The sequence below is a fragment of the Cutaneotrichosporon oleaginosum genome (genome assembly GCF_008065305.1).
Source record: "Cutaneotrichosporon oleaginosum strain ATCC 20508 chromosome Unknown ATCC20508_contig03, whole genome shotgun sequence".
Taxonomy (NCBI): domain Eukaryota; kingdom Fungi; phylum Basidiomycota; class Tremellomycetes; order Trichosporonales; family Trichosporonaceae; genus Cutaneotrichosporon; species Cutaneotrichosporon oleaginosum.
This window is the reverse complement of record NW_027072172.1, coordinates 1217726-1242889: the sequence shown is the minus strand read 5'-3', so window position 1 is coordinate 1242889 and position 25164 is coordinate 1217726. Positions and strand designations below refer to the sequence as shown.

Below are 25164 nucleotides of genomic sequence, written 5' to 3'. Positions count from 1 at the left end.
TGCACTCTGACATGGCACACTACTACCGAGATCTTACACTCCTCCGCAGGGTTCACATTTGACTACCGATTCTACTCTTCAACGTCATCCTCGGCCTCAGCGCGCTTCTTGGGCGGCGGGTGGCCGTCTCCGGCAAGGTCGCCATCCGCCTCGCCAACTTTGCGCTTCTTGCCCGCGACGATGTTGCCGTCAAATGCCTCATCCTCGTCGTCGGTCTCGACGTCTTTGTCCTGCGGTAAGCGGCGCTCACTAACTGTAGTGACACGGTCGACCCTCCACTGCGTCGATCTTCACTCACCTCGACGAGCTCGGCGAGCATACGGCGCCCCTCAGCGTTCTCGTCCTCGTCGTCCTCCTCATACTCCTCCTCATCATCCTCGACCTCGTACTCATCGTCCTCCTCCTCGAACTCCCCGTCGTCGTCATCGGCAAGCCCGTCGTCCTCGGGCTCGGCGTCGGCCTCGTCGCCGTCGCCGTCCTCGCCCTTGGCCGCAGTGCCGTTCTTGGCAGCCTGGCGTGAGTACGCGGCGCTATAGCATGGCACAACTCACATCCACGACCTTCTTGGCCTCCTCCGTCGCGCCGGCCGCGGCCTGCTTGGCACCTTCCGCCGCACCGGCGGCAGCCTGCTTGGCGCTGTCGGTCGCGCCGGCAGCAGCCGCAGTGGCGGACTCGGCGGCGGTCGCCGCAGCCTGCTTCGCGCCCTCAGTCGCGGACGCAGCAGCGGCCGTGGCGGACTCGGCGGCGTCGCCGAGCGCGGCCTTCGCGTTCTCCACGGCAGTCTCGACGGCCTTGGCGGTATCCGCAACGGCGGTTTGCGCCGCGTCGGCCGCGTTCGAGGCGGCAGCGGTCGCGGACTCAATGGCTGCGTCGACGGTGGCCCCAACAGCTGTTATCAGCGGGTGTGGGCAACGAGGTGCGGAACTGGGGCGTCCAGCATGGGTATAACTGCCTCAAATGTCCCCTAAGTTTGCCTACACATGGATGGATAGAGTAAGACGAGGTCCAAGGCCCCTCGTGTCAGAAGTGCAGGTGGATGCGACGAGGATATGTCGGTTGACAATCCCTCGTTACTCGTCACCAGGCGGAGCTAACCCCGCTGCCTCCTCCGCCTCCCATACCACACGTAACGCGCCTGACGGAATGCGCGCCTGGATGCACGACGATGGATCTCCATTCTCCCATACCTCCATTCCATGGCGTGGATGCGCTGAACGCGGTGACTTCACGCTGATACGTCAAGTGGGAGCGTGAGTCACCCCGCCCAACAATCTCGCCCCTCCATCCACCTCCACATTCATCTCCCATCCATCCACCTACCACCATCTACCTCCTTGCACCAGGACTCACTCTCGTTCTTCTCGTTCTCTGCAGACATGGTATGCGGTAGGTTTGGCGAGTGAGAAAGTGTGTGTTGTGTGAATGAATGAGTCGACTTAGATCGGTTGTGGCGTTGTGTATACTCGGTGTGAAGTCATCCGTGCCTTACCGCTAGCCGGGCCGGAGAGCGTGGGCGCCGCCCTCTCCGATTCCGATCCATCTCGGGGCTCCGGCCAAAATCACCCTCACTTACTTCCTGACGCAGTGCGGCCCACAAAGTGCTCTTAAACTGCTCACTTCGACGCTGGACACTATCCCTCGTCAGTCAGTCATGACTCCACAGCTCAGACCGGTGGCCCCGCCGCACGTCCTCACCATCGCCGGTACGTCATTATTCCGCGCCAGAGCTGCGCCAATTGCGGACCTCGTCATCGCAAACTGCTGCCTCGCCGACCCGAGCGGCTCCTCGATCAGCTCTGCAGCCCTGGGCAGCTCCAGTCTCCAAGCTAGCACCTCGAGACTGGCGCCCGCGCTCCACACCTGCTTTCGCTGACTGCAGGCTCCGACTCTGGCGGCGGCGCCGGTATCCAGGCCGACATCAAGACCGCGTCCGCTCTCGGCTGCTATGGTAGCAGCGTGATCACGGCGCTCACGGCACAGAACACGCTTGGCGTGCAGGGCGTGCACGTTGTGCCCCCCGAGTTTGTCGTCGAGCAGGTGGGTGGCGTGCGCGGCAGCACGAGCTCCGCCGGCGAGCTCGCGCCTGCGCCTCTCTTCTCCAGCTCGGACACAAAGAAGCTGACGCCAGCTCAAGTCGCTCTTCGCAGATGACTTGGTCCCCAGCGCCGCGAAGCTCGGCATGCTCGCCTCGCCCGAGACCATCACCGCCCTCGGGGCGTACCTCGCGTCCCTCACGTCGCGCCCGTACCTCGTGCTGGACCCCGTGATGATCTCGACCTCGGGCCACGAGCTGCTGGCGCACAGCGCTGCCGACGCGCTTCTCTCTGACCTCCTTCCTCTCGTCGACCTCGTCACGCCCAATATTCCCGAGGCCGGCGTGTTGATGGGCACCCGCCCGTCGCCCACGACCCTCGAGGACGTGATCGCCCTCGCGCGCGAGCTGCACCCCGCGCTCAAGGGCCCCGCGCTGCTGCTCAAGGGTGGACACCTCCCCGTGTCCCGCGACGCTGTGGTCAAGTTCATCGAGAAAGAGAAGATCGAGGCTGTGTGGCTTGCTCCGCCCCCCATTGCTGTCATTGCAGACTACCGCGAGGTCATCGGACTACCGGAAGAAAAGCCGGACGTCGTCGTCGACGTCCTCCTCGACGGCGGTATCACGCTCTTTGTCGGGCCGTGTGTCGATACCTCCTCCACCCACGGAACGGGATGTACCCTCTCCGCCGCGCTCGCGTCATGCTACGCCCTCGAGGCGTCCATGGCTAATGGGGACAAGGCTGGGGCGCCGCGCCGCATCTCGCATGACGCGGTGCGCCGCGCGATCAAGTACACGCAGACTGCGATCGCGACCGCGCCCAAGCTGGGCCGTGGCCACGGGCCACTGAACCACGGGCACTGTGCGATGCAGCGTGTGATTCCAGCGTAAGTTGTTCTCAAGCTCACTGGTCTGTGCCTCCTGAGCTTATATCTCACATCCGTCCTCTGTCTTCGTCGTTCGGGATGAGCTCACGCACAGCCCCTCCATCCACGACCCTACCCCGTTCACCTCATACCTCATTGCCAACGCGTCTGAGTGGGACGCGTACGTCAAGCACCCCTTCGTCATCGCGCTGGGCAAGGGCACGCTGTCGCACGAAGCTTTCGCCCACTACATTGCCCAGGATTACCACTACCTGCGGCACTATGCGCGTGCCCACGCCGCAGGTGCCGCCAAGGCTGACGACATGGCTACGATCCGCGCGCTCGCCGATATTGCTCTGCATGTTGCCAAGGAGAGCGAGATGCACGTGGAGGTGAGTTAAGCTGGGCGGCGGTGTCCCTCTATCATCATACCTCGCCGCACCTCGGTCATGCTCACACCAGTTCTGCGCTTCTTTCGGCATCACACGCGCGGCCCTCGAAGCACTCCCCGAAGCCGCCACGACTTCCGCATACGGCCGCTACGTCCTTGACGTCGCGCTCTCAGGCGACATCTTGGACGTGCTCGTCGCAGTCCTCTCCTGCCTGATCGGGTACGGCGAGGTAGGCCTGTGGCTCCGCAAGCAGGTTGCGGCCGGCGAGGCTGTGCTCGAAGGCAACCCCTACAGGCGGTGGATGGAGGACTACGCCGGCGACGACTTCATCGGTGCCGTGCGCCGCGGCATCGCGACGCTCGAGGAGCGAGTTGTGCGCGAGATGCCCAGCGCGCCAAAGGTCGAGCGGCTTGTCCAGATCTTCGCCGAAAGCACGCGGCTCGAAAAGGCGTTCTGGCAGATGGGTCTGGACCAGAGCTGGTAAAGCCATCGTTTTGCTGAAGCCACCGTCTCGCACCGCCGGTACGGCGAAACAGCATCGATATCTCCATATAGACCTATGCATAGACTTTCGAAGGCCACGCTATCCCGGACGCCGCTCGCCCATCAGACTGAGCGTGCTCCTGCTCGAGTTGGACGGCGGGTGGTAGACGTAGCTGTCCTCTCCTTCGTACTGCACCGGAGTGTAGCATCCCTCGCGGCCCAGCGAGATGTGGCGGGGCGGCGGTACGACCAGCGCAGCCGGCGGCTGGTGTGAGTTTCGATGTTCCTCCTTCCGCCCTTCTCCTTCTGGCCTGTTTGTTCCTCTCGCGCCTCTATTCTTCCCGCTGCCACTCTTTACTTCTCCCGCTCCCTCTTCCGCCTGTCACCACTCACCTCCGCCCTGTCCTCAACGACGACTACCGCCTCCTCAACCACCGCCGGTGTTTGGCGCTGGCGCCGCTTGCGCGCCCGGACCCATAGCAGTGCCACAGCGCCCAGCACGACCAGCGCGCCGAGCGTGCATCCCACCGCGACGCCCGCGACCTTGCCCTTCGCCATGCCACTCTTATCGCCCACGCCCGCGCCCTGGCTCGCGCGCTCACACCCGGCCTGCCCGCAGCCCGAGGGCGTCGCGGTGGTGGCCGTGGGCGCCGAGACCGCGACGGTCGTCCACGATGTGATGGTTGCTGTGGTCGTCGTGTCCAGGATTAAGAGGGATGAGGGGGTCGCCATCGTCAGAGAGAGTCAAGGCCGACGGAGGAGAGGTAAGTGTAGTCAGAATAGTGGCGAATCAGGCGTGACGAAAACTCGTGTGGTGAGCACAAGCTCGTCGATGCCCAACCCCAACCCGATCAGGCAGCGCACATCTGGCGTGGGTCTGTGCACACCGTTACCTCGCTGGTCAATGTTCTCACGTCGGTCTGTGCGGTAATATGTCCATGCGCACACTCTATCCCAAGACACTGTTCACTACAGGATTTTGATTACTTCGCCACTTGAGGCTGGTGGTCGATGTTCGGAGGAGGATAGACTGAAGGTGACATCTGCTTTGGCGTGGCACCTCGTACACCTCGCACCGGTGCCACAACCTCTGAGGGGGGCACACCAGGATGCCATTTTCTCAATCCCACGCTCGCACTCTTCTCTCCGTCGCTCGCGTCGCTCGATCTCGCGCTTAACTCCACAGTGGGAAATCTGCTGGCACGTCGAGCGCATTCCACGAGCCGGTGTTGATGCTGTTCAACCCGCCTTCCTCGTCCATCAGGAACGAGAAGATGTCAAAGCTTGCTGATGGGTCGACGCCGCCGCCGCTCGCGTCGGCCGCAGGAGTGCCATTGGTCTCCCCGCCCATGCCGCTGAGGGCCAACTCGGCGTTGATCGCGTTGGGCACGCCAGACGGCGCGCCAGGCACAACGGTGCTCGTGGCCGCTTGACCGGCGTTGGTGCCGAGCCAAGCTCCCGCCACGCTAGCCAGCGATGGCGTGTTCTGGTTCCCGCCAGAGACCTGCGCAGCCATCCCGTACGGACCGAACGAGTGGAACGCACTTGGGGGTAGGCTCGAGGGGATGTTGCCCTCGGCCTTGGCAGGCGCGGCGGGCGCGGCGTTAGGCTTGGTGCAATTCTTGCGGACCTGCGCCGCCGCCGCTGCTGCCTTTGCTCCGTTGGTGTAACCGGACGCCTTGTGATGCGAGGTAAGCGGGTTGAGGAAGAGGTGCTCGAGGAGCGTGAGCTCGTACGGCAGAGTGGTGGGCGGCAAAGGCGCGGGGAACGTAGCGTCGTTCGGGAGCGGGTCGTCGCGCGCCGAGCTGAGAGCCGCGGCCCGGAAGCGGCCTCCTGGCGAGCGCGCCTGCGGGAGTCCATCCTTGCGCGGCGGGGACATCTTGGAGAGCTGCTCTGTGATGGCTTGAGAGACGCTCTTCATCGTGTCGTGGCACGCCTGCGCCGAGGGCACACGGGCTGCCGTAAGCAGGCTGCCTTCAAACGGCATGCAAGGCCCATCTTGAGGTAGCAGAGGCGACTCACGTGCAAGGTACTCGAGCACGGCAAGACAAGAGTCGATGTCCACCATCGCCTCGTCCAGGGTAGGGACACGTCCGTCGCCCAGGCTGTACAGATTGTAGAATGCGTACAGGTACGACAGGCCGGCCATGAAGGAGAAGTGAGACGTCATCCACAGCCAGCTGATGCGGTTGTTGATCTGCATCCTCCGGTAGATGCGAATAATGTAGCTTGAGCTCGCTAGCACGGTGCCCAGGGAGTTACGACTGGGCTTGGGGTTACCGCGAGACGGCCGGAAGAGGAGCAAGCACGAGTTGTGGAACGAGATAGCGTAGCCTTCTGTCGACACCGTGCCGCGCGGCTCCGGCGCACCAGATAGCCACGACTTGAGGCGCTCGAACATGTCGTCAAACCACTCCTCCTTGGGCGGCGGCTGGTTGTTGACACCATATGTGTTGTTCAAAATCTCCGACTGCAGTTGGCGGAGCTTGACCGTGTGCACGAATACAGCCTTGTAAGCGCAGGGCTCACCCGTGTATGGGCCGTACTGGCCGGGCTTTATATCAACGTCGTGCTGCACCGCCGGCATAGGGACGCAAATGAATCCGTCAGGAATGCTGGGCGGGCGGCCTAGCGACTGCGAGAGCAGCCGGTCCATCTTATATGTGATCCAGAACAGGCGGCGGCGCATGTCAAGTTCAAGATTGTCGATCTTCTCGGTCTGCGAGTTATTCTCGTTATGGAAGCCGAGGTCGACACAAGTGCGCGTCGCGAGGCCGACGAGGAACCAAATGGATCCCTTGTCCGGGTTAAGCAGGGAGTACCACACAAGAAGCAGGATGGCCTGCAGGCTGATGTAGTTCTGGGACTCGAAAACGGAGTCGAGATGCTTGAGCGCCTCGTTGTGGAAGGCCTCAGAGCAGGTACGCAACTCATCGGGGGGGTCGACGAAGCGCGAGCTTGCCATGGTGCTTAAAGCCAGCACCATCATGACGACAAACACGTCGCTCTCGTCGACATCGACGCCCTCACGCATGCGCTGTAACTGTTTGCCGAGCGTCGGGATATGGATGATGGGCGCAGTGACGCCGACGAAATCAACGTACGCAGCCACAAGGCGCTCGACCGCAGGTTGGGGCGGAAGTGGGGGCACGACAAAGGCGCGGCGCATCCGCTTGCCTGACGAGGACGAGACAGACGGCGCACGCCCGCTCGACATCGGCAGTGCCCCTGATCTTGGGGTAAGGACATGTTCCGGCGATGTGTGGTAGTCGCCGTCACGGTCCTGATCCATGTGGGTGACGGGCGAGTCCTTGCCGTCACTAGGCGACTCGCCTGCGCGCCCGTTGGACGAGTTGAAGAGTGTCGCACCTCCAGAGCTAGAAACGGCATGGCCAGTGCGCAGCGCGGCGTCCTGTACCATACGCGTGAGCGAAGTCGCGGCGGCAGCGCCAGATGTGATAGGATTCTGGTTCCGCTCTCGCGAGACGGACCGTCGACTGCTGCTGCTGCCGACGACGGGCGATCGGGGGGAGTCTGTAGTGCCGAGCGGGGTGGGGGGCAAGGGGTACTCGGATCGGCGGCCGGGCATCCCAGAGGGCGAGTCCCATGGCGAGCGCATCGGCGGCTCGCCCTCTGGTCCTTGAAGTGTGGGGTCAATTGCCAAGCCTGACGAGCCTCCGAACGAATTGACGGCATGGGAAGCATGAGCGGCGATATCGCGCTTCGTGCGGCCGATGGGATCAGCGCCCCCTCCAGACTGCAGCGAGGCGACCTGTGCGCGCAATGAGGCAACCTCTTGCTCCAGCTGGTGGAGATAGCTAGACGGTTAGGAAGATCTTTGAAGAAGACAAGAGAACTCACTTTCGTGAAACGTTTGTCTTGGAAATGGCGTCAAAACCGATGCACTCGACCTTTGCGCGCTCACATGCAGAGCAAGCGGGAAGCTTGCCGTCACATTTCTGCTTGCGCGAACGGCAACGTGTACATGAGGAGATGGCGCGGGCAACCTTATACGTCGGCTGCTCGGGGCCGGGGAGGGGTGATTCTGGAATGGTCGGTGTCGAGTTTGTGCGAGCTGGCGGGGCGGGCTGGGAAAAGTTGGGAAGCGACGACGTCGGCGGGTACGGAGAGTAGTGACCAGACGCGTCTGACGACGAGCGGCGTGCAGTGGGGACCTTCATGCCGCCGGATGGGATGCGGATGGGTGCGGATGGTGACTAGTAGGAGGTAGGTAGTTGGTGAAGGGGTGGGCAGCGCAAGCCGGTGAATCTGTGACCGGATCGGACAAGAGCGACAGCCACGAGCGGGATAGTCGCTACCACGTTTGGATTAGTGTCGGGGAGTGACAACGTCCAAAGCTTTAAGCCGGATGCACTAAATCCAGTGGATGGAAACCCACGAGCGGATGCTGGTCTCGAGAGATGAGATGAGTTGAGTTGACCTCTGTGGGAGAATGGGAAAGGGATGGCGAGTGGGACGTATGCTAGTGCAGCCCGTGAGAGGGCGGCGGGCGGGGGGGGGCAGCCGGGGGCAGCCAGCGGCGGCGCGGGTCTGGCGGGAGGCCGGTGTGAGCAAGAGTATTAATGGTAGGGCCTATTGGGGCGTGCCTTCTTGCTAATGGGTCGGCTGCTGATATCCTAATGACCTTGGCTTGGGAGCTGAGAGCGCACGTCACCGGCCACATCCGATGTCACAACCTCAACAAATGACTCAGCTCGCACGCCTACTTCCGAGCTAGTTAGGCGCACCTTGGCAGAGAGCAGAGAGGTTGACTAACCTGGCGTCACGTGGGCGACGCGTCGAGCGCGTCTTCCTCATGACGCTCACTGTACTGGTCTGTTGACTTTTGACTTCTTCTTCTCCACTTCTTCGGTTATCAGCACAATGAGTATGGTTCTCCACATTTCTTACTGCTGACTTTAGGCGAAAACCCATACTACGCGGGCAGAGAAGGCGGCGGGTTTATGCAGGGCGGCTCGCCTTACGGCGGCGGCTCGCAGCAGAGCCCCGGCGGCGAGGGACGCAAGGTGAGGTCGATGAGGGTGGAAGTTGGTAGCGGAGCTAATGGCAGCGCAACAACCAGTCGCTCCGGCCCGTCACGGTGCAGCAGATCCTCAACGCCAGCCAATCTGCGCAGGAAGCAGACTTCCAGATCGATGGTGCTGACATCGGGCCGGTGAGTGAGGGTCGTCGAGGAAGGGTGGCGACTATGGTATCGGCAATGAGCGTGCGGCGATCTGCTCGAATGTCTGCGCATGCAGCACTTGGTGACAGGTCGAGCGTGCGGGCAGATCTGCTCACCACCTCCACGAGCACTCCCCAACAACATGGACTACCGAAGCTATGTGGTCGAGACCTCCCTCATTCCCCAACTCTCATCCCACTCACCCTTCTGACACGCAGATTCAATTCGTTGGCACAGTGCACAATATGTCCTCCACGGCAACAAACCTATCCTACGAAATTGGAGACGGGTACGGCTACATCGACGTGCGTCAGTGGCTGGACAGTTCGGACGACGAGTCGGGGAAAACGGAAGGCATTGAGCAAGACAAGTTTGTGAGCGTCATTGGCACGATCAAGGTCTTCGGTGGCAAGCGTCACATCTCGGCGCAGATGATCCGACCCATCGAGGACCACAACGAGGTTTACAACCACTTCCTCAAGGCGCTGCAAGTCAGCCTCTCCATCCGAAACCCAGGTGCAGTGAGTGTGCGTGGTTTATCAATCCTAACAGCAGGCCCAAGGTCGAGGTGGTGCTGCCCCGGCTGGCGCCGACGCCAACAGCTACGCTGCGCCCGCGGCGGGTGGCGGCGACAGTTACGGCCACCTTCCCCCGCAGCAGAAGCAGATCATGGACATCGTCGCGGCCGATTCCAGTGGCGAGGGTATGCATGTGACGCACATTGGGCGCATGTGCGGCGGCATGACCCGCGAGGAGGTGATGGAGGCGATCGAGCACCTCATGGGCGAGGGCTTGCTCTACTCGACAATTGATGACCTTGTGAGTAGAAAAGGACAACACGTGAAATTTGGCTGACTGTTAGCACGTCGCGGCGGCGACGTAACATGGGGCGGCCAGTGTGTTATAGAAGCTGTAAAGAAGCGAGTGTACGCTGTAGACGTAGCTGTGAGCCATGAGTCAAGCGAAGATGGTGGAGGTCGCATGTTGCCGGACTGCTGGACATGGCTGTCGAGGACTGGCGTGGCATCATCCGAGAATTCGCCGATGTCTGGGACGCGACTACTCGCCAGGATCAGCGTGGACGGCCGACAGACTGACAGAATTCAGGTTCACCAGGACAAAACTGCACCCTGGAGGGCTGAGGATCATAGCGCCACCCCATCTTGGCGTCCGCGTACTGTACTGCACTTCTTCCTTGTCCTCGCGCCTCTCCTCCTCACCTCTTGCTCGGCCTCGTCCCTCTCGCTCCCTCTTCGCTTCACCGCAATTCAATCATCCTTCCTATATTCCCATCCGTCCCTCGCCATGAATGCCCATTCACGCGCCTCTTCCCGGGGCATGTCGCCCATGCACAGGCCACTAGCCATAGCCAGGCAGACCGCACAGCCAGCCGCATCCGACGCCTGACGCCTGCTGGCGGCCTGCTGGCCTGGTGGCGCCGTGCGGCGCAAACCTGTCGCAATGTCTAGCCACACCGCTCATATCATCTTCGGCCGCGCGCTGATCTTCTCCTCTCGATCCTCTCCTCTCTGTCTGTTGTACTAACTCTCTTTATCTCTCACTCACATCCGGCTTGACAAGATGCGCGGCGAACACTGCATCGCGGGCGCCTCGGTGCTCACCTTCATCTCGATGATCCTCCTCCTCTTCGCCAACATCGGCCAGGTGTCACCCGGCGCCGTCACCTCGGGCCTGTACATGGTGCAGGTGGACGTTTCGGGCTTCGGGAATGCGCTGCAGAGCGCCAACAAACAGAGCAACAACCTCTACTGGACCCAAAACACGCCCATGGGCGACAGCAAGGGCCTGAGGCAGTACTACCGTTACGGGCTGTACAGTGAGTGCGGAGCGAGCCCGACGTCCGGCCAGCCCGCCAAGGAGAGCCGGCTTGGCTGAGAGGGCTGGTTATTGGCGCATTGAGGGGAACCGGGCATGGCTTGGCTTGACGCAGGCGCAGAGACAGCACTGACTGCAGACGCCTGCGGATACCAGAAGTCAGGGGGCGTGTGCAACTCGACCATCTTCGGATACCCGTACGCACCCTTCGAGCAGATGCTGGCCGACACACCGAGCAAGCCGAACGACTACAAGAAGATGACGCAGGACATCATCCCCTCGAGCACGTTCAAGAACAACGCGTGGAACGGGACCATGTCCAAGTCCGCGAGCTCGCTCATCTTCGTAAGTTTATGCCTCGAGTGCGGCCCGTCCCGGCTGCACAGACCATTCAACATATCCTCATCTCTCTTTGCGCTCAGCTCGCTTCATCCCCCGACTCCTCCCTGCGACCTGCTCACACCAGATCGCCTCCATCCTCACAGGCCTCGCGTTCGTCTTCGGCCTCATCAAGTTGCGCCTCTGCTTCCTCCTTGCGGCCGGTTGCTCGGGCCTCGCGGCATTCTTCCTCATGATCGGCGCGGCTATCTGGACGTCCATCATCGCCAAGAATGCTTGGCTCACGATCGTCAAGGTCCAGGGCGGCGTCAAGCTCGGCATCCTCGTCACGCCCGGTCCGGCGCTCTACCTTAGCTGGGTCAGCTTCGTGCTCGTTACCCTCAGCGTCGCGCCGTACGTCATCTCGTGCTGCACGTACCGCAAGGCGCCGAAGTCTGCGTCGTACTAGGGGCTATATCTACAATGAATGCTGAGGTGGATGTATTTGGACTTTAGACTCTGCGGATACATCATTCTGGTTCTGTGCTCTACACTCTACGTCCTCTTATCTATCGGTACAATGGTCGAGACGTCTTGCTGTACTTGCTGTCTCCTCGGCTCCCACCACTCACAACACCTCCACCTCCTGCTCTGCGCCACACGTACAGCGCTGAATCGTCCGCGTGTCCCCGTGACGATTTGTGACCTCTTCTGCGTCTTCAAACTCGTGCACGTGCTGCGCTTCTGTTCGTCGCTGGTACTGATTGTTACGAGTGCGTTTCCGCAGACTGAGGTCAGCGACCGCCGTCCCCGGATTGCTGCAAGCTTTGACTCACTCCCTCAATCCCGCTTCAAACTTTGCTTCGCGCTTGCGCTTCTTGAACTCCTCGCGCCGCGCCCATTCTTCATCCAAACCCTTCTCTCCGCCCCACTTCTTCCACGCCACCTCCTCGACCTGCATCCGCAGAAACAGCATCATGTTGGAGTAGCTCGCGGCGTGCGGGTTCGCCTTGAGAAGATGTGGCAGGAGGTCGGTGTCGCGCAGCTCAGGATCGGTGAGGAGGTAATCCTGGGGTCAGCCCCGGTCACTGCGCAATCCCACTTCTTTGCACTCGGTCTTGGTGAGGAGCGAGTACTTCTCCGGATACTTCTCCTTGCAGTTCTTGCACACGCGCACGTCAAACACCTTGACGAAACTCTGGTCGATCTCGAGGCTTTTGCACTCGTCGCATCGCGGCGACGAGTCGGGGAAGATGGGCGGCTCTTCACCCTCGCGCATCATCTGCTTCTCGCGCTCCTTCTGCCGCGCGACCTCGACCACGCTGCGAATGCGGTCGCCCTCCAGGTCTTCTTCCGTGAGGAAGCCACCGCGGCTGTTATGCAGCTTGGACAGGTCGTACTCGAAGTATTTGCCCAGCTTGGGGTCGCGGCGGAGCGGGGCGGCGCTGGACGCCGCGTCGGCGTCCGCTTGGGCCGAGACCATGTTGCGCGCTGATGTCGGAACGGGCGCGGCATTGTGCACGAGGCTGGACGAGGTGGTTGCCGGCGCGGAGAGCTTGGCCTTCGCCTTCAAACGGTTGAGGGCGGCAGCGCGCGCCTGTGCCGGCGTGAGGTCTGGCATGGTGTGGTAGTTTCAAGGAACAAGACGTTGAGTCATGAGTCATCGAAATGTCGGAGCGTGGTGGGTGGCGATTCTGAAGTGGAGGCCGAGAATGACCTTGCATTGATAGCCACGCGAGAACCACGATCGCCCTAATGGTGATGGTGATGGCAGTCAGAGTATCAGCATCTGATCATCATTGATCGCAGTAGCAATCTCCCACGATCTGACGCTGACATGACCTCACTAATGACCCGCAGCCGACGCCCTCATATACGATTAAACGCTCTATTCCTTACGAGCATATTGCGACGTGTGTGTGATTAATGGGGGAGGCCATAGAAGGCTGGGACGAACCAGGTCTGACGTCAAGGTCAGCTGATGGTAGCACGCTCGCCGCGCATCTTGGTCATGCGCCCATGTATCTCCCTCTAGCGCTCTCTTTCTCTTCGGCTCCATGCCTCCATGCATCTTTGTCCTGTTACCAGCCGCGAGCTGCGCAGCTGCCCATCTGCCCAGCCGGCCAGCCAGCCAGCCTCTTGGGCCCAGGCTCCTCGTGATCAGCGTCCAGTGTCCGTTCTCACACACATGGCCACCTGCTATATATACAGGCCACGTCGCTAAGGCCTCTACTATCACGACGTTATTCATATCTATCTCCTACAGCACAGACAATCATGTACCCGACCCGCTTCCCCTTCAACTCGAACCAGCCGCACCGCCTGGCGACTGATGTGAGTGCCACTTTCAGACTTCGGGGTGGCCGATGTGGCTCCCATCTCGGCCCACAGCCTGACCCTCCCCTCCCACCCTCCCGGCCTACCTGCCGCCTTGCCCAGCCTGACTCCAGGTTGATCCCTCCAAGCTCTCGTCGGTCCGGAACATTCAGCAGGCCTCTTCGCAGGTCAACCGTATGGCACGCCGCGACCCAGCCCTCTACCCGCTGTCGTTTATCATGGTCGGCATTGCGGCCGTGACCGGCTACTTTATGATGAGCAAGACGACCGAGACCGGCCTGGACCGCAGCATGCAGGCGCGCGGCATGGTCAACCCATGGGACGACGAGAGCAAGCACGAGGTACAGGCTGGGTGAGTCGAGTGGCGAGCCCACTTGTCGCAGATCTCGGCAGGCAAGAGGGACATGTCATGTTCCCAGCGCCAGCTTCCCAGCCATGGCCAGCCACTCCTATTGTTGCCGGCACGTGTCATCGGTGGTGCCTTCCACCGGCCACCCCGTGCCATGGGCCATTGTTCGCCGCCCCTAATCATAAGATGTAATCTGACATTGCAGCCAGACCGCCGCGTTCAAGTATCGCTACAAGACACGCGACGGACACATGGAGGACGGGTACCCAACTATGAACGTCGATGTGCGCAAGGTAAGTCGCTGCTGCTGTTCTCGGTGATAACGAGCTGACGCCGTCTCCATATGCGGGGCACACCGGTCTACCATCAACGCGCATATCCCCGCTGATTGTCTCTGCAGGTTAAGGGCGACACCGAGCACAAGTACCACACCTCGTAATTCCGGAGAGGAGCGCATCAGAAGTCAGAAGGATAAAGAGTGAAACGAGAACAAGATCAGAAGTGATTCCATGCATAAGCGATGCGCGTACGCCTGTATGTTGTGGCGAGGTGAAGTCGTCAAGTCCGTCATGGACATGATGGAGAACGGGTCCGTCAGGAGATGGTGAGATGAAGAGATGAGATGGAGAGATTAGCAGAAATGATGAAATGGCACACTCGGTCCCTACAGCCAAGCTTCCCCGCATCCCACCTCCTGCACACGCATACACTGACTGCCCTTACCTCGCACTTGCCAACAAGTTCCCCTCCGGCACCGCATGCACGGCACCTACGATGAGTGCGCATCACATCGCTCTCTGTCGCTCTTGCGATCATTCTGATAGCACGAGGCTGGCACGCGCATCTGAACACTCGATGGTGCAAAAGTGGGCCAAGGTGGTCTTGACAAAGGTGGAGAGTGTGCCTAGAGCTTTGGGTGGACGCGCCGCGTCCCGCGCCCAGGCCCTGCATTCTGCTCCCGCGTCTCCAGCACACCACCACCCCTCCTCACCTTGACCCCCTTCTCCGTGCTGCATCTCATCCCGTTCTCTCCTCTTTCTCTCTCTCTCTCTCTTCATCATGGCCTATCAGCCCGGCCCCAGCTACCGCCCTCAGCTCGACGACCCGCACGCTCAGGCCATGGCTGGCGTTTCTGGCGGCCAGGTCGGCCGTACCTCCCCCATGCCTCCCGTTCCCTCAGTCGCCCAGTCCAACATCGGGCAGCCGGGACAGTTCAATCAGCCCGGCGGCGATGTGACCATGGGCTCGCCGTACCCAAGCAGCCCAAGCACACCGGACCGCGGGCCAGACTACGTCTACTTTGAGCGCCGACCGCAGCAGTTCAGTGAGGACACTCGCGGCAGGGCGACCGCCGCCAAGATGAAGCTTGAGTTGTACTACAAGGAGGCCGTGGAGAGTGTCGTGGGGCGCAAGGAACGGTAAGCCTCTCAGTCTTCAGTGGCTGATGGCAGCCGGACAACGCTTGAGAAGCAGCTGGCCACAGACCTCGTCACGCCAGACAGCCTCAAGGCGCGCCAGCTCTTGGCGCTCGGCCGCCGCGAATCCAAGTGAGTTCGTGGAGGGATGTAACTGACCCGGTGTAGCTTTTTGCGCCTGCGGCGTACGCGTATTGGTCTCGAGGACTTCCGTACCGTGAAGGTGATTGGCAAGGGTGCCTTCGGCGAAGTGCGTCTTGTGCAGAAGGCGGACACCGGCAAGATCTACGCCATGAAGAGTCTGCGCAAGAACGAGATGTTCAAGAAGGACCAGCTTGCTCACGTCCGCGCCGAGCGCGACGTACTCGCCGAGTCCAACTCGCCATGGGTGGTCCAGCTCTACTACTCTTTCCAAGACTTGAACAACCTCTACCTCATCATGGAGTTCCTTCCTGGCGGCGACTTGATGACAATGTAAGCTTCCTTTGGCTCACCCTAGCTGACACTAGGTTGATCAAGTACGACACTTTCAGTGAGGACGTGACAAAGTTCTACATGGCCGAATGTATCCTCGCAATCGAGGCTGTGCACAACCTTGGCTTCATTCACCGTGACATCAAGCCCGACAACATCCTCATCGACAGCATGGGACACATCAAGTTGTCCGACTTTGGCCTGTCGACTGGCTTCCACAAGCAGCACGATTCGGCTTACTACCAGAAGCTGTTGGGTGGGGGCGACGTCAGCAACCACCGACACTCGGCGGCAGGAGGCGCGGCGCGGAACTCGGTCATGGTCAACGCCATCAACCTTACTATGACGAGCAAGCAGGACATTGCGACCTGGAAGGCTAACCGCCGTAAGCTCGCATACTCGACCGTCGGCACACCGGATTACGTGCGTGCCTGCTAAGGAAGGGACTAACACCAGATCTCTCCAGAGATTTTCCTGCAGCAGGGTTACGGCAAGGAGTGCGACTGGTGGTCGCTGGGTGCGATCATGTTCGAGTGTCTCGTTGGTAAGTTTTTTTTTTTTTTGTATCGCTGCAGCTCCCAAGGGCGGCTTGGTGGATTGTCCGCCCGTCGATCAGTGTGTGCTAACGACAAGGCTACCCGCCGTTCTGCTCGGAGAACGCACATGACGTGTACCGCAAGATCATCGATTGGCGCAACCACCTGTACTTCCCTGACGACGTGCACCTGTCGCGCGAAGCCGAGGATCTGGTGCGACGCATGCTGTGCGAGGCAGACCGTCGCTTGACGGTCGAGCAGCTGAAGGCTCACCCATTCTTCTACGGCGTTGACTGGTCGACAATCCGCAACATTGACGCACCTTTCGTGCCCCATTTGCGCTCGATGACCGACACAAGCTACTTCCCCACCGACGAGCTGGAGCAGGTTCCCGACGTCCCACAGGCGCAGGACAACGGCTCGAGCGCGACCAAGGATCTTGCATTCTTGGGTTACACGTGAGTCATGATTGCCACGGACGACACCTGAGCACACTCGTCGTGTTCGGATGTTGCCGACGACACGCACCTCGCATACATGACTTGGCTGACCTCAGGTTCCGTCGCTACGAAATGCTCTAGATTCCCATGCCGCCCAGCGGCCCACTCATTCTCTCACAGGTCATAGGGATCCGATCGATAACTTGTATGCATGCGCCAAGCGCAACGTCTCCACGCGACACCGCCCGCGCTCTGAATCCCAGGAAACATGGCAGATTCATTAAAACGCTACGTAAAAAACAGACGACCCCGTGTATCGCCGTCTGTTTGTGGTGGGGGCTCGTGTGTCATTTATGCGAGGCGAGCGGCGCCAGGCTGGAAGCCACTCGGCTGCTCAGTGACGGGCGCGGGCGCGTTGGGCTGGAAACCGCTGGGATACTCGACGTTGGGGTTCGACGCCGACGTATCGATAGCGGAGGGAAGGACGGGGGGCGCATCTTGGCCGATCTCACGGGACTGAGGCATGTCATTGCGCTGATTCTGGTGAGGCGATTCGAAGGTTTCGGTGGCGGGATTGTACGTGCCATCGTTGGGCATGTACGGCGCAGTGGGGGGCACGTATCCGCTCGGCGAGCTCTTGTTTCCTGCACCGGGCGGGGCAGTGTCGAGGCCGGGGCTGTCGGGGCGGCTGTCATCGCCAGCCTGGAATCAGCCTCGTCCTTCGTCGCCAGCTTGTTGGCCGCTTCCTCACCTTCTCAACTGGCGTTCCGGCTTCCTCCTCCTCGTCATGCACATCTCCACCCGTCTTGCGCGCCCTCCACTTCCGCCATAGATAGACCACTACGATCAGGAGCACGATGGCACCGATGATGCTGCCCACGATGATGCCCGTCCTCTTGTTCATCGTCTTCTTGGGGCACGACACCTCCCACCCGTCGGCGTCGTAGCACACCCGCACCGTCTTGCCACCCTTCACTGAGGTGCTCGTGCGCGTCGGCTTGCCGACCTTGGGCGCGCTGCCGCCGCTGCCGGACTTGGTGCCCGAGCCAGACTTGGTGCCGGAGCCAGACTTGGTGCCCGAACTGGACGAGCCTCCCTTGGAGCCGCCGGACGAGGAACTGCCTTTGCTGCCTGTAGACATTGTATCGTAAGAAGGTGTGAGGTAGGTAAGGAAGATGTGAGTGCGCGTGACCGCTTTATTATGTTGCAAAATGTGGCAGCGGACGGCCAAGGCGTGGCGTCGGGCGTTAAACAAATCAAGGCGCTGCAGCGATGCCGAGGTCACGGGCCAGACGTTGCAGGACGACCAGGTAGTCAGGCGCGCTGTGCCGAACAAGAAGCAGCGGTCCGTGGTCCGTGACATAGTGGCGAGCGAGCTGGTGAGATGCCTGGTGCGCACAGAGATCGGCCGTGGCGGTGTAGTGGCTGACGACAATTCGTTCCTTCATCCCTCGTCCACACCCCGCCGCCCTCCCCGCCCTGGCATATCCTCCGCCCCGCTCTTGTTCGGATCGACTATGCCCCGGGTCGTGTGATTGTGTGCGATATTGCGTCGCATCCGCCGCCTCCGGAACTGCCGGAGGTGCAGTGCATTAACGCTTCGTGATGGTACACGGTGCGGATAGAGGGGAATGTGACAACAGGGAATTTAAGGATAGCAGTATTTGTCGCGGCCCAGATTCCCACCACTCGGCCAAGGCGCCAACGGTCGCCGCGATCCGCAGCGCCTGGACTCGGCGCATGTTCGGCTTCGCGGAACGCGGCCTCGTGAACGGCTTGGCATACACGCCATGGCCTAACTTCATTCTCTGGGCAGTGCACAACCTAGGGCTCGGCAAGTAGCGATCCAAAGCGCCGCCAGACCGCCAGAAGGCTCCAAAGTCTCTTGATGCGCACGGTCAGGCTTACTTCGAGCTCATCCACCGCCGTGCGCTGCTGGCTCAGCTGATGACACACTTCGCCCCTTAAAAAGATTCAATACTTCTGATAGATACATCGTGTATTGCCGCTCTGCTACAAACGCGCCCTTGGGTGACGCGAGCGCCAAGGACGACAGATTATTAACAGGATGGCCAAGCAGACCGATATGTTTTCTGGTCCGCGCTTCTGCGTGAAACTAGCGTCCATAATTTAGGTTCTGGTATCCCGCGTTGTAACCCTGGGTCGGGGCCTGCGTGTCGTAGGTGTTTGGCGCGTACCCCGACTGGTACGCTGTCTGGCCGGGCGGCTGGTATGAGTTCGGCACAGGGCTGGGCTGATATGTGTTGGTGGACACCTGGTAGCCTGTGTCCGAGGCGGGTGAGTTGTAGCTCATGGCCGGGGCGTTGTTAACATCGGCCGAGTGAGTGTACGCGAGCGGCGCGGTGGACTAATGTCAGCGAGCTCCTCCGCGAAGTGGTACTGGGACGCTCGACTGCAACTCACCTTCTCGACGTCAACTGGCGTCCCGCCGCCAGCAGCCCGCGCCTGCTTCGCCTTCTTTCGGCGATATAAGAAGATGATGATGAGTGTAATGATGAGCGCGGCAATGATGGCGCAGGCGATGATGGCGCCGAGCTTGCCCCCGCCCAAGCTGCGCTTCGGACACCGGATCTGCCGATTATACTGGTCGTAGCATACTTTGACCGTCTTCCTGCGTGCACGCGCGGTGAGCGTGCGCGTGATGCGCACGACGTCGTCGCGTTCGTCGAGTACGGACATGCTGATCGTGGTAAGACGGGGGTGGGGGGCGAGATATACGAGATAGGGGAACACGAGGGAGCCGAGTTGGCAGGCGGATCGGGGATGGGAAGATGTTGGTCAGTCATGCTACCTTGACTTATGCGCCGCCGGTCAATGCCCTTGGGACGCATCGAGTGAGTGGCGGTGAGTGTGGCTGACGCTCATGACGCGAGAGAGCACGTATGGCGTCTTCCCGTCCCCTCCTCTGGGCCTTGGCACTAGGTGCTGCGGCGTAGGGAGTGACGAAGGATAGGAGTACGCGAGCCGAGATGATGGAACGCGGCAGTAGACAGGAAGCAGGTGGCGTGGAGCCGAATAGTGACGAGAGATGGCAAGCGTGACGTCTGAGTGACCGGAAGCAAATCATTCCGCACCATCAAAACATATGCTTTAATAGGTTATTAATTTCCGCGCGCACTGCCTTTATTGATGCTCTGTTTAGACCAGTGGAGCAGTGGAGCGGGCTTGGCGCGTCATCAGCTGTCGTTGCATAGCCACAAGCACACGTTTACCGTAGCCAATGTCAATCTCGCCCACCAACGCTGTGCCTCCCACCTCGCGACATTTCACGAGCTATGGGCAGACGAGCGATCGGAGCTTACTTGCACGGAAAGGGCGCGGAAACAGCCCCGCTTCGCACGGGATGGAAGGCTAGACCTGGGTCGGCGAAGGGGTTGAACGTGGTAGGGGCACCATGGGCAACAGGCGGATACCGGGCATGGCACAGACGGATCGTACCCAGTGGCGCTACTGTTGGTTTTCCCCACGGGCTGGTGTTAATACTTGCTCGGTGCCCAGCGGCTCCCCTTCTGTTTCTGGACCACTTCATTGTCCCAGACTTACCGCCATATGCGTGCTCAAGGCACTCAGCATCCTCATCCCGGAGCTGCGTGTGCTGCATGGCGCTGCGCCTCCTGCGCCAGTGGGAGTATCCGTACCAGAAGCCCCCAAGGCACATGAGGTCACTCCCAACTATGATGAGGCAGAGGATGAGGATCTCGGCCCATCGCGGAAGGCACTTTCCAAACGGAGACTTGTTTTTGCGGGCCAGTTACTCTTATCGGGGCACTTGACGACCTTGCAATCTTTACGTGGTGCTACGATAGAGTTAACGCGCTCCATGTTGTGCTGAGCTGAAGCGAGGTTGAGCATTGAGAGCGGGCGATGACTGAGATATATATCACACTGCGCGCAGGCGCTGCCTCTCCAGACACGCCGAGACTCGCGGGGTTGCTGGGCGGAGCCATGAGAGGTGAGGTAGGCAATGACGGTGGATTGAAGGGTCCCGAGATGACTGATACAACGGGGACGCTAAGTCGTCAAACTGAAATGCATGTACCTGGCCCGCTGCAGTATCTCACCGCCGTACTATTCGGCACGAATGACTTGGACCGGCTCTCTGGTTCCATTTGCTGTGCTTCAGATGGCAGGGATATCCGGAAATCTCGGGTTGGTGGGTGGCTGTCACCACTCTCTCTCACGCATTTGCCGTTCAGCTGACACCGCACGTCAGATAATACTTAGATAGCTTGTCGGAGACAGCAAGGGTTGTCACATGTATGCGGTCATGCCTCACTGATGCACGGAATTGTTCCATATTGTCTTGGCCCTCCATGCGGTAATCCCTGTTGCTATCGTCAGCTGGCCCATGTCTGATCTGTTTCATGCGCCGCAATGTGCGATAGGAATGTGCGATAGGCATGACGACAGCCGACTCCTGTTGCGCTTCCAGGCAGTCAATCGTGCTGAGAGCCGAGGTGTGGGGTGTCGAGCTCAAGGCCGCGGACAGGGCTCGGCCACATAATTTCCGCACCGAATGGCGCCGTGGTCGCGAAATCAGCTTGAGGTCAGCCCACACGCAGTCAGCGAGCCACATCAATCAGTCGTACCAAATACCTCATCCACGAACTGGGTCAAGAAGTGAGTATCAGACATATTGGGAAAGCGCTCAGCTCATCCCGGAAGGTGGGTGTGGCAAGGTGGGCAGAGCGAAAGAAATGGCGGTGAAGATGGGGTGCGTGTTGTCAGTTGAGAGTTGACAAATCCCAATTCATTCAAAAGACCGCACAAATTGAGGCGCAATGAAGATCTCTCGAACGCTTCGCCCACGGTGTAATGGGTACTGACTCATGGTGACCACGGTCAGGTGACCATCGATCGGCGATGGCCGACAGGGCCAGGAGTATCGGTCACCACAGAACCGATAGGGGCTGTGGGGTGTGGGGTGGCAAGATGCCGATTACCGTCCAGGCGGGCACCGCCGGCCCAGATCTCCTACAGCTCATGCTCTTTACTGCTCTTGGCAGCCGGGAGAGTATATAGGCGGTCAATGGACAACGCGAGTCCCCTTTCCCCCCAACATACACCATGGCGACACAGACTGCAGTGAGGAAGCAGCCGTCTATCGCAGAATGTGAGTCGTTCACGTGCTCGGCCAGCTGGCGAGCTGGGGAGCTAGGCATTGCGCCCACCCGGATCGAGAGCTTGGGCTGATCACAGGCGACGCGATGTTTATTCGGCCGGGGACCATCTTTGAGATGGGCCCGGAGATGATTAACGGGCGCGAGTACCGCGTATGGAAGCAGGTGAGCCCCCCACTGGCCTTGCTGACAGCAGGGGCACCGTATGGTACGGCCCTACCTCATCGACCGAATGAACAAGTGGGAAGCGCGCGTGTTTATCAACGCTCCCCGCGACGAGCCGTATCCTAAGGACGAGCGATTCGATTACACATTCGGGCAGATCCACGCGCGCGCGCTTCAGGTTGCGGCGTGGCTGCGGGAGACGCACGGCGCTGGCGTTGGTACGCGCGTTGGCATCTTGGGCTTCAACAGCGCCGAATGGGCGGTCGTTTGGGTTGCAACGCATTTGCTTGGCGCTGTCCCAACGATCATTAACAGCTGGGTACAGCCCGACGCGCTGGTCCACTGCCTCAAGCTATCAAACCCTGTGTTGGTGCTCGCGGACTCGAAGAGCGCGGACGCCGTCGCCCCTTATAGCGAGGATCTGCGAGCCGCGGGCGTGGGACCCATCTTGGCATGGAGCACAATGGAGCACCTGAAGCACAAGGACCACCCTACCATCGACCTATGGACAATCTCCGCTTCCAAGGAGGCGGTGATCGCAGTGGCGACCGGCCAGGACACGGCAGACCTTACGCCGCAGAGCCTCGGCTCCATCTTCTTCACCTCGGGCACCACTGGCTTGCCCAAGGGCGTGCCCATGACCCAGCAGGGTCTGCTGCACAACCTTAAGTGCGGGCAGAGCATGATTGTGCGTGCAGCGCTGCGTGCCGGTGCGCCTCTTGACATGGCGATGGCCCTCGCCACCGCTGAGAACCCGGAGCAGTCCCGCGCGCTGCACGCCGTTCCTATGTTCCACGTTACGGGCTGCGGAGGCTTCCTGGCGTCGTTCAATGACGGCAAGAAAATGCATTTCATGCGGCGGTGGAGCGCCAAGGACGCGGTCGACCTGCTTGTCAAGTACAACATCAACCAGATTTCAGGTGTGCCCGCGATCTCGAGCGCGATCCTGCAGCACCCGGACCTGCCGGCAGACCACCAGCTCAACGCGGCGATGTATGGTGGCGCGGCGCCGCCCGAGCGGCTCGGCGCAGACATGAAGAAGCGTTGGCCCGACCTCGTGCTCAACCACGCGTGGGGCATGACCGAGTGCCAGGGCCTGATCACGTCCTTCATCGGGCCAGACTATCTCGAGCGGCCGAAGAGCTGCGGGCCCCCAATACCCTCCAACGACGTGCGCGTCGTAAAGGTCGCCACGCGCCGCGTCCTCGGGCCCAACGAGGTGGGCTGCCTCGAGGTCCGCGGCTTCAACGTCCTCTCGGGATACCTCGACGATCCCGGGGCCACGGCCAAGGCGATCGACAAGGACGGGTGGTTGGACACGGGCGACGCAGGATACATTGACGAGGACGGGTTCGTGTACGTCTCGGACCGGATCAAGGACATTATCATCCGTGGCGGCGAGAACATTGCCAGTGAGGAGGTCGAAAATGCCGTCTACCTCGACGACCGCGTAGCAGAGGCTGCCAGCGTGCCCGTGCCGGACGACCTGCTGGGCGAGCTCGTCGCTGTCGCCGTCAGCCTCAAGCCAGGCGCCAAGGCGACCCCCGAGGACATCATTGCCGCTGTTGCTCCAAGGTGAGCGCCGCGGAAGAGCAAGCTGACTTTAGACTACGCCGCGAGGCCCGTCCCGCCTTTGTTTGGGTGTCGAACGACCTCCTCCGTGAGTACAGTGGGAAGTGGAGGCTGACTCCAGCCATGAATGCGAACGGCAAGTACCTCAAGTCGGAGATCAAGAAGACTGTGCAGGCGCTGTACAAGCAGCACAAGGCGCGCGAGGCGAAGCTCTAGAATGTCTTGGGATCTGGGTCTCAGAAGTATGCAGGCTGTGAAATACAGATGGGGCACTGATTGGGACGGGGGGAGATCGTTGGTCGCACATGTTGAAGGCTGCACACGTGCATAATTGTCTCGTGAACATGAGTGATGATACACCACAAGGCGGATCCGTCAACTCAACTTACCCATGTGCTTTTGCGACGAACATTACGTCCCCTCGCCGAGCTCGGCGCTCACCCTCTCGGCTGCACCGACGTCTGTCAGAATGCAAAGTGGCCAGGAAGGCAGTGCCTAGCCGACATTTCGCCATATAACGTTCTTCTCGCCGGCCAAAGCAGGCGGAGCGCTGGCGACTCCGAATTCTAACAGGAACGCCGAGCTGACAAGTCACCCGCGCTGGTACAGGCACGCCGAACCTGCTTGGAACCGACTCTGATTGTTGGAACATGACTATAGGTAATCTGTCACGAGGCACGCACCGTGATCTTGGCGAGGACAATGAACTCTGCTCTTGTCATTAGTGTCTTCGTCCCTGCCATGTGGGCTACGGCAAGCAATAGACCAGTAGACAGTTGGTAGGGGTGGGAGCGTCCTCATTGTTTTCCGCACAAAGCTACACAGAGCGGCGTAAGCTGTATCGGATCCGAGGCCTAGTCCCTGCTGGTCAGCGCCTGCTTCGCTGTGGACCGCAACCGGCATGCCGCGAGCTCGGTGCTCAGCTAGTCTTCCCGTAATACCTGTCCGAACTGAGCTAAATGCTGAAGCCCACTGCCATTCACATCCGCGTTCCTGCTTCCTGAGGAGGCAATGTACCTCGCTGGCGTGCGACATGAAGTCGAGAGATATAAATGAGATGACCAGCCGCGATGATTCTCTATCTTTCTCCACCCGCAACATGAAGCTCGCCATCTTCACTCTCGCCCTCGCCTCGCTCACTGTCGCCTCCCCCGTCGAGGCCGAGAAGCGCGCCGCGCCGAAGACTAACGACCTGGCTGAGCGCGACGCGGAGAAGCGCTACGATGGCTGGGTGTACGGCACCGGCGGCCCGTGGAACGCTTGCAACTTCCGCGACCGGTCGTACGACCACCATCGCTGCAGCATCGACTGCTGGAACCGCGGGTTCAACTACTACGACCCGACCGTGATCCCCTCGTGCTGCTGCTGGGGCTACCGGTGATGGTGAGTTGGACGCTGTGGGCGGTCTGACTTGACAGGAAGGCAGATAGGCCAGATGCAGTATAGTTAGGGCATGCAAAGCAGTATATTCGCGTCAGAAGGCTCGTGAAAATCACCATGTGTAGTGCGGCGTCCCGTTTGACTTAGAGACGGATGTGTGAGCAAGTGCCATGTGTGAGCAAGTGCCACAAGGCCGATACACGTGACTAGCGTTGAACGAGGCACCATCTCTGTCACCTGTGA

General features: G+C 60.5%; 12 protein-coding genes across 12 annotated transcripts; 8 read left to right on the top strand and 4 right to left on the bottom strand.

The window, feature by feature from the left end:
- Window positions 1-1651: 1651 nt before the first annotated feature.
- COLE_03687 (uncharacterized protein) lies at window positions 1652-3774 on the top strand (the record flags this gene model as incomplete). The annotated part of the gene is made up of 5 exons (XM_018426398.2): window positions 1652-1703; window positions 1880-2037; window positions 2129-2919; window positions 3014-3290; window positions 3361-3774. The coding sequence occupies 5 exons, from the start codon at window positions 1652-1654 to the stop codon at window positions 3772-3774; spliced, it is 1692 nt and encodes a 563-aa protein (XP_018281560.1).
- Window positions 3775-3873: 99 nt separating this feature from the next.
- COLE_03686 (uncharacterized protein) lies at window positions 3874-4505 on the bottom strand (the record flags this gene model as incomplete). The annotated part of the gene is made up of 2 exons (XM_018425146.1): window positions 3874-4038; window positions 4167-4505. The coding sequence occupies 2 exons, from the start codon at window positions 4503-4505 to the stop codon at window positions 3874-3876; spliced, it is 504 nt and encodes a 167-aa protein (XP_018281559.1).
- Window positions 4506-4947: 442 nt separating this feature from the next.
- COLE_03685 (uncharacterized protein) lies at window positions 4948-7954 on the bottom strand (the record flags this gene model as incomplete). The annotated part of the gene is made up of 3 exons (XM_018425145.1): window positions 4948-5729; window positions 5796-7591; window positions 7635-7954. 3 exons carry the CDS (start codon window positions 7952-7954, stop codon window positions 4948-4950), a joined length of 2898 nt encoding a protein of 965 aa, XP_018281558.1.
- A 783-nt stretch (window positions 7955-8737) lies between these two features.
- COLE_03684 (uncharacterized protein) lies at window positions 8738-9813 on the top strand (the record flags this gene model as incomplete). The annotated part of the gene is made up of 4 exons (XM_018422174.2): window positions 8738-8800; window positions 8845-8949; window positions 9177-9479; window positions 9514-9813. 4 exons carry the CDS (start codon window positions 8738-8740, stop codon window positions 9811-9813), a joined length of 771 nt encoding a protein of 256 aa, XP_018281557.2.
- Window positions 9814-10539: 726 nt separating this feature from the next.
- Window positions 10540-11581, top strand: COLE_03683 (uncharacterized protein; the record flags this gene model as incomplete). Its single annotated transcript, XM_018422173.2, has 3 exons — window positions 10540-10795; window positions 10934-11139; window positions 11261-11581. 3 exons carry the CDS (start codon window positions 10540-10542, stop codon window positions 11579-11581), a joined length of 783 nt encoding a protein of 260 aa, XP_018281556.1.
- Window positions 11582-11740: 159 nt separating this feature from the next.
- Window positions 11741-12595, bottom strand: COLE_03682 (uncharacterized protein; the record flags this gene model as incomplete). The annotated part of the gene is made up of 3 exons (XM_018420216.1): window positions 11741-11900; window positions 11949-12181; window positions 12215-12595. The coding sequence occupies 3 exons, from the start codon at window positions 12593-12595 to the stop codon at window positions 11741-11743; spliced, it is 774 nt and encodes a 257-aa protein (XP_018281555.1).
- A 794-nt stretch (window positions 12596-13389) lies between these two features.
- Window positions 13390-14237, top strand: COLE_03681 (uncharacterized protein; the record flags this gene model as incomplete). Its single annotated transcript, XM_018421184.2, has 4 exons — window positions 13390-13446; window positions 13563-13801; window positions 14004-14091; window positions 14199-14237. The coding sequence occupies 4 exons, from the start codon at window positions 13390-13392 to the stop codon at window positions 14235-14237; spliced, it is 423 nt and encodes a 140-aa protein (XP_018281554.1).
- A 620-nt stretch (window positions 14238-14857) lies between these two features.
- Window positions 14858-16804, top strand: COLE_03680 (uncharacterized protein; the record flags this gene model as incomplete). Its single annotated transcript, XM_018422172.2, has 7 exons — window positions 14858-15216; window positions 15250-15345; window positions 15382-15687; window positions 15723-16110; window positions 16144-16231; window positions 16321-16681; window positions 16780-16804. The coding sequence occupies 7 exons, from the start codon at window positions 14858-14860 to the stop codon at window positions 16802-16804; spliced, it is 1623 nt and encodes a 540-aa protein (XP_018281553.1).
- Window positions 16805-16810: 6 nt separating this feature from the next.
- On the top strand, window positions 16811-17533 carry COLE_03679 (uncharacterized protein; the record flags this gene model as incomplete). The annotated part of the gene is made up of 1 exon (XM_018419724.2): window positions 16811-17533. One exon carries the CDS (start codon window positions 16811-16813, stop codon window positions 17531-17533), a length of 723 nt encoding a protein of 240 aa, XP_018281552.1.
- A 1246-nt stretch (window positions 17534-18779) lies between these two features.
- COLE_03678 (uncharacterized protein) lies at window positions 18780-19363 on the bottom strand (the record flags this gene model as incomplete). The annotated part of the gene is made up of 2 exons (XM_018426397.2): window positions 18780-19031; window positions 19088-19363. The coding sequence occupies 2 exons, from the start codon at window positions 19361-19363 to the stop codon at window positions 18780-18782; spliced, it is 528 nt and encodes a 175-aa protein (XP_018281551.1).
- A 2388-nt stretch (window positions 19364-21751) lies between these two features.
- COLE_03677 (uncharacterized protein) lies at window positions 21752-23757 on the top strand (the record flags this gene model as incomplete). Its single annotated transcript, XM_018425719.2, has 5 exons — window positions 21752-21797; window positions 21884-21969; window positions 22001-23544; window positions 23577-23629; window positions 23663-23757. 5 exons carry the CDS (start codon window positions 21752-21754, stop codon window positions 23755-23757), a joined length of 1824 nt encoding a protein of 607 aa, XP_018281550.1.
- An 841-nt stretch (window positions 23758-24598) lies between these two features.
- Window positions 24599-24922, top strand: COLE_03676 (uncharacterized protein; the record flags this gene model as incomplete). The annotated part of the gene is made up of 1 exon (XM_018425144.1): window positions 24599-24922. The coding sequence occupies one exon, from the start codon at window positions 24599-24601 to the stop codon at window positions 24920-24922; it is 324 nt and encodes a 107-aa protein (XP_018281549.1).
- Between the last annotated feature and the right edge of the window lie 242 nt (window positions 24923-25164).